We start from the raw sequence: 7,280 nt of genomic DNA on the forward strand, positions 1-7,280 counted from the left end.
CAACAAACTAAGAATGAAATACTGAAAACAAAACTACTTCTGCTGTCTATTCTACTTGCAAAATTAAAGTCTAATGAACTACTGCAATTAAACTAAAGGAAAGAAACAAAACTGAAATTGCAACTATACTATTTGTGAAACTAAAGGAGTGGCTATCATCAAAGTAGAATTGTTGAACGAGACACATGGAAGATGACATTCAAAACAAATCAAGGTTTGTTTGAATGGCTAGTTATGCTTTTTGGTCTTTTCCATGCTCCTACTACTTTAGTGCATTTTATGAATGATGTATTGGAGCCATTTCTAGATGAGATAGTCTATGTAGATGACATCTTAGTTTTCAAAGAATCTCTTGATGAACATGTCATGCATGTGAGAAAAGTACTTGATATCTTTAAGAAATAACATTTATTTTGAAGATGTCAAAGTGTGAATTCGATAAAACTTCTTTGGTGTGCTTGAGGCATATTGCTGAAGGAGGTGAGTTGAAGATAGACCCCTCAAAGGTTGATGTCATGATGAATTGGCCAACGTCCAAGACAATCACTGGAGTAAGAAGTTTTTTGGGAGCAACCCAATATTTGAGAAAGTTTATTGATAAATTTTCTTTTATCACAACTCATTTGCATGCATTAATTAGTGTGGAGAAGGTCTTCCAATGGGGAGGCAAGCAACAAAATTCATTTGATGTCTTGAAAGAAAAGATCAGTTCAGCTCATGTACTTCTAAGCGACTATACAATGGGCGCAGTCCTCATGCAATATGGTAAGCCCATTTCATGGCATTCATAATTTTTCAATGGTGCAGTGACAAAGTTGCAACAATCAAGGCACTTTCGATGGATGGGATTGATATGAACTGGAGCAGATTAGTAATTCTGTGCTAATCCCCCCTTTAGAATAAAACTCAAGATGCTTATCATTTTATTATCAAGTGCTTAGGGATTCACCATTTTGCTTAATAAATTGATTCCCATGAGAGTTTCTTATCTAAATGTTATAAACAATTTAACATAAAACATATGTTGAACAACAACAAACTAACAACAAAGAACATCAAAATACAACACACAACATAGAGATTTGATGAGGAGTTCACCCCTCCTAGGCTACGTCTCCTTGGTCCAGCTTCCAATGCTTGGGCCTCTTTATTATGCTCCAAATTACAACAAAAGTGTGTTTACAATGATCAAATGCCTCTTAAACCTATCTCAATGAGTTCAAAATAGACAAAACTGATAAAATTGACTCTTTTTGCACCTAATTTATTGAAAAACTGAAGAAGTTATGACTTCTCCTAGTTTTCCCACTATTCGTTCCACAATTTGCTCCACATCCGGCATGATCCTACAAATTAGCCCCAAAATCCGTTAATTGGGTGAAGATTTCACCCTGCGACGGGCCATATTCTGTTGACTGATCTTATCACAAATCGTAATCGGTAAGTGTTGCAGTCTTATGGTCTTGTGAACAAAACATGCGATTGTGATATCGGCAGACCTAACGGGATTTTTAACCGGAATGCATAACTTATCGCATCTCGGATCCCATCGCACATCGCAATCGACGGTGAAATGGTGGTAATAAAATGTGGGACTCTGCCTTCTACGAGCTGCGATTGTGATTTGTGATTGCGATATCGCATCGAAACCTGGTACCTGCTGGGACCGATTCTTTAATACTTCCCTTCACTGATCTGCCATTCCGATTTATCACATCGCAACCCTTCTCTGCTTGGGGGCCGATTCTGTAACACCTTTCTGCCCGCGACTATGATTTGTGATATGCGGGGACCAATGGCAGCCTACCACTTGGTGCCTCTTCATTCACTGAAGACCTTGCCACATAATCCACTTGCCATGTAGACAAGTCAAACTTGAACTTTGACTTGCTCTAACTTCTGCATACGAGCTCGTATTTGAGTGTCATTCACACCATTCGATTCAAAATAATGAGCTATTTAATCTGAAGCTAAGTTTAACAAAATTCTAACACTTTGATTTTTAAACATAATTTTGAGCACCTGATCAAGTATCCCTACAACAATTCCACTTGGTCAGCAGGTATAAGAAAGGTATATACAATAGGGTTGACGATACGCTTTCTAGGCATATTTTTAGTGCAATTAATTTACTCAAGCATAATTTTTTTTGCATGAAAGTTATGTACAACAATATGCATACTTTCAAAATGTACATTTAAGCTTGAGATAAGAGAACCAAGTAGGGGAATTTGATTACCATTTGCATCATAATTTGTTGTATAATCTTGGTAAGAAGGATGTTGCTATTGATGGTGACATGGACAAAGCCAAGAAGTTTATTGAGCGATTCCAAATGGCACCTCAAACAGTTCAAGATCATCATGAAAAGAGCCAAGGCAAGTACAAATCAAGGCATGACAAGCATCGTGTGGATCACAAGTTTGAAGTCGGTGATGAAGTTTGGCTTCACATTAGCAAAGAGAGGCTCCAAGGAGAAGGTAAAAATATGAAACCAATTAGATATGGCCCATTCAGAATTCTAAAAAAGATTGGTGACAATGCCTCCAGGTTGGATTTTCCTTCATATATGCAAATTTATGTTGTTTTTAATGTGGAAAATTTAAGGTTGTATAAGCCTCCCTTGATTGAAGATCAAGGAGATAATGTTAAAATTCCATCCATTGAATTTTTATCTCTTGAATACCTTGATAACTATAGAAAGACACCATTCTTGACATAAGAACAAGGTCTTCAAAACGAGCGAATGTGGATTACCTTTGTGTGGGGATCAAAGGAACAAATCCTTCCAAAGCCAAATGGACCAAGATTGGAAAGGTGAGGGAACTATACCCTCACCTGTTGAACAACTGAAAGTGATCTTTTGGGGTCCAAAAGCTTCTAATGGGGAGGAATGATTAGGTGCTCAGAAAATTTGCTCAAAATTCAAAGTTTCCGGGTCGGTGTAGAACCTAAACAGTTGCGTAGTGCTCATCACCTTAAAACCAACGCCACTCGTTTCACACGAAGCTGACTCTGTATGCTCCTAGAAGAATGTTCTCTTCGTTTTTCTAAACATGTGAATTAAAAAAAAAAAATGCAGTCAGCAGTCCGTAGACGTGGCACTAAATAAGCATGCTTATGTGGCAAGGTGACTACGCATATGACTGTTTGACCTCCTGATAATTGTGTGTTTACAAGTGGCATGTGCCTAGGTGGCACGTTTTGATTGGATTGGTTGGTGTCCAACCATAGGTTGCCCCGTAGCCCAGCCAAGGGCTGCGACATGGCAACTTGAGGGCCACCAAAAATTGGGTTAAGGTTCGAGCAACAATGGGTGGGGGTCGAACCTGCGACCTCCAAACTCAAAGTCCAAGCCATTGCCAATATGCCATATGAATAGTTTTTTTTTGCTAATGCAAGAGTCAGACCTTCCAATTCATTAATCATAAAATAAAGTACATCAAATACATCAAATCTGGCATGGTCGTTGACTATGGAGAGACCCCTTCAATACCAGAAATCGGGCACATAGCACAAGCCCTAATTCCTACCTCCAAACCTTACATCTCTCAAAAGAAAAATACATGAGTTAGGACTCAGACCTGACAAGAGAAAAAAGTTGCCAAAATATAAAAGTAACACAGCCACCTGACTTCTTAACCTGTGAGTCAGTAGCCCGAGTGAAGAGTCTTTTGACCCCAAGGATACACGTTTCCTACCAAAACCTAGCATGCCTCTTTAATCTCGACTGTTGAACCTTTCCGTTCGATCCAACGGTTGTTGACCCAATCACTATGATAAGCTGCCCACCGTTTACCGCAAGGGCTCACAAACCTGCACGATTGATCTTATCCGTTGATTTGCTTTGTGAGATCCAACGGTGGAGACTGATATCACTTCTGCCTACATTCACGGACATTAGCGTGCGATGAGGGTGGTATTCCTCCTGCCCCCACTGCCACGTGGAGCACACTGAGTGGGATCGCTCCCGAAAGGGAAATACCGCTTCCCGCTTGTGAGGGCCGCGATCACCTGAAAACCACTCAGGCTGCGGTAAAATGAACAAAACTGAAAGATATCTAGTTTCGCGGCCTCCGAATGTCCCCTGCTCCTGACCATTCGCAGCGTCAACCATCCTTGACCCGATGCGTCTTGATGCCACCGCCATCCTTCCTGTAATCCCTGAAACCTGTTTGTCCTTGCTTTTGCAGCTGGGGACTTCAGTGAACCAATTAGTCTGGGATTCGCCGGTTGTCCTCTGCAATCCGCTTTCAAAAGACTCAATTGTGAGCAAACCTCTAAACGAACAACTACTAGATAGTTGTTCCCGCCTCCATGGCTCTTTTAAGGAACACTGTCTTGTCTTCATCTGCTTGGTTTTGACACTCCATTTTTAGCTTGTTTCGAGGGAGCTCTCGCTAGCCTGTCGCCACCCTATTATCTGTGTAGATCACTCCTTGATTGGGAAGCAAATCTGCTAGTTTATTGGCCTTTCTTCGTACATGTGCAAAACTGTCTGTTCTCAGGCTTTGTAGGTGACTGTGAATACGTTGAAAGACTTGAATTAGCATCCAGTTTTTAGAGGCTCTTTCTGGTTTTGTTCCCCAGCTTATTCTCTTGACCGAGTTAATGATTAACTCGGAATCACCTTCAATGATCGTATTTAGGCTATTTTCCTGAACCAGGAATTCAAGACATTGTTCCATGGCCATTAACTCCGCCATGTTGTTGGTGGCCTTTCCTAAGTGACCATGGAAGATAAATAGAATACTTCCACTATCATCCCTTAACACCCCTCCATAGCCGGCCATGCCTGGATTACCTTTAGAAGCTCCGTCAATGTTGAATTTTAGAAAGCCCTTAGGGGGAGGATGCCAGAAATCTAGCTCAGGATTCAAAATTGGAACTTTCTTGACTAAGCCCTGAGGAACGAGTCCCTGCAACTCTAGCTTACAGAGAATCCTCCAATCTGTAGCAGAAGGGGGATTCGAAGGGAGATTTCGAACTATAGTACTAACTGTTTCCTTAGTCTGTTTTAGGATTAGATCATAGAGACACTGGGAAGATTTCTTATCATTCTTGAAGATTCTATTGTTTCTTTCTTTCCAGACATTCCAAATAATGAAGCTTGGTGTAAGTGCCCAAGCTGAATTCAGAACTTCATTATCTGAAAATTTCCTTCTCCAATTGGTGAGGGTGTTGAAAAAACTTCCAATATCTCTATCAGATTGTTGGAAGATAGAGGCATAAGAATCCCATAAACTGGAAGTGAAAATGCAGTTGTTGAGAAGGTGCTCCATGGTCTCCTCTTGGGCTTCACAGAGCTAGCATCTAGAAGGCCCTAAGACACCCCTCTTCCTCATGTTATCCCAGGTTAGGATTTTCCTATGCAGTACCAGCCACAAAAAAAGTTTAATTTTCATCCAACCCTGATGCTTCCATAGGTTTTTCCAAATCCTATCTGGAGCATGGGAATCAAGTTCAAGGAGTATGAGTTTAGCTTCCTTGAGATTAAAGGTCCCCTCATTATTATTGCCCCATCTCAGCTGGTCATGCCCCCTTGAAACTAGAATTTTCCTTTGTTCTAACATTTTCATCAGTCTTACGGCCTTATTTTTTAGAGGACTGTCATCCCTGAGATCAAATTTCCTCCAATTTCTCCATTTCCCTGAACTTTTGCTTTGATCCCAAAAATCCTTAACCTTGGTGAGCTCCTTATTGTCTGTCTCTGCTTTGAGGTCCTCCAAATCCTCCTGTAACAGAATAGGTTCTTGTTGCCATCTATCCTCCCAGAATAAGGCTAAGTCTCCCTCTCTAATTTCCCAGAAGTTGTTATCTTGAATTAAGCCTCTGTTTTCCTAGGCTTTGTTCCAAATATGTGATCCTCTTATATTACCATCCATCCTTATGTGGTCATTATCTAGCCAAGAGCTTGCATATTTTTCTTTCCAAGTGATAGCCCATTGTGCTTCTGGTTCCTTTATCCATCGCCACCATAATTTTGCCCCTAGAACCTTGCTTAGAATCTCAGGATCATCCAATCCAAGACCCACGTGATTTTTGGGTTTGCAAATTTTTTCCTGGGCAACTAAGGCCCATTTCTTCTTTTCTTCCCCCTTGCCACAAAGAAAATCTCTTTGTATGTTTCTCATTTGATGCAGGACTCCTTTAGGAGTAGGGATTGCTAAAAGCATAAAGATTGGGATTGATTGTAGTACAACCTTTGTGAGGACCAACCTGCCAGCCAAGTTTAATGATCTCATAGTCCATTTCCTAGTTTTGTCTTGTAGCTTACTAATCATCGGCTCCCAGATGCTCTTGTGTAACGGTTTAGCAATTAGTGGAACTCCCAGATATTTCGAGGGGAGAGAATCTCTTTGAAAGCCCAGAATTCTAGATATGTTCCTCTGAATAGCAATGTTAGTATTGAAGAAAAAAATCTTAGATTTGGAAAGATTAACTTCCATACCTGAGGCCATGGAAAATTCACTGAGGATTTGTTTATACGCAAGAGCTTCTTTGACTGTGGGTATTCCTTGCAGCATGGTGTCATCCACAAATTGTTGATGATTCAAGGCCTATCCATTGTTAGAGAGTTGGAGACCCTTGATATTACCAACTTCTTTTGCATGCTTGATAGACCTACCCAGTCCTTCATCATGAGTATGAAGAGAAAAGGCGAGAGAGGGTCACCCTGCCTAAGGGCTCTGGAAGGAGTGAAAGTCTCCGAAGGAGAACCATTAACCAGAATTGAAAAAATGGAAGAAGTAACCAGAGCCAGGATCTAGCTTACCCAATTGTGGTCAAATCTGAAACCAATAATAACTTTCCTGATATATCATAAGCTTTAGCTATGTCCAATTTCATGATCATTCCAGCCTTTCTCTTGCTTGTAAGAGAGTGCACCACTTCATGTGCTTGGATGATGTTATTAAGAATTTTCCTTCCTTCCACATATCCAGATTGTTCCCCCGAAACTAGTCAGGGCAAGAGGGGTTTGAGTCTGTTTGCCACAACTTTTGATATTATCTTGCAAACCACATTGCACAAAGCTATTGGTCTGAACCTATCAGGGGTTTGAGCCGACTCCTGTTGAGGGATCAGGGGTATAAAAGAGGTGTTTAGAGCCTTCAAAATGGTTCTGTTCATTCTAGAATCTTCCACTACCTGCAGAATGTCCTGTTTGACAATATTCCAACAGGCTTTGAAGAAGTCGACATTGAAACCATCCGGGCCTGGCGCCTTACCATTCTGCATTTCTTTGAGTACCCCCCTAACTTCCTCTTCGATCATTGGCT

The 7,280-nt window shown here is 40.9% G+C and overlaps 1 protein-coding gene across 1 annotated transcript; it reads right to left on the minus strand.

Annotated features, from left to right (window-relative positions):
• Positions 1–4,400: 4,400 nt before the first annotated feature.
• LOC149225960 (uncharacterized) lies at positions 4,401–4,793 on the minus strand. Its single transcript, XM_089380055.1, has one exon. The coding sequence runs from the start codon at positions 4,791–4,793 to the stop codon at positions 4,401–4,403; it is 393 nt and encodes a 130-aa protein (XP_089236181.1).
• Positions 4,794–7,280: the final 2,487 nt, after the last annotated feature.

This window comes from Pinus tabuliformis, chromosome J, assembly GCF_031772625.1.
Source record: "Pinus tabuliformis cultivar Carrire ecotype Pingquan chromosome J, CPIR1, whole genome shotgun sequence".
NCBI classification, from domain to species: domain Eukaryota; kingdom Viridiplantae; phylum Streptophyta; class Pinopsida; order Pinales; family Pinaceae; genus Pinus; species Pinus tabuliformis.

Bases quoted from the DNA above. Each gene is read 5' to 3' on its own strand.
- LOC149225960 (XM_089380055.1), bottom strand. From the start codon at position 4,793: ATGGCCGGCTATGGAGGGGTGTTAAGGGATGATAGTGGAAGTATTCTA.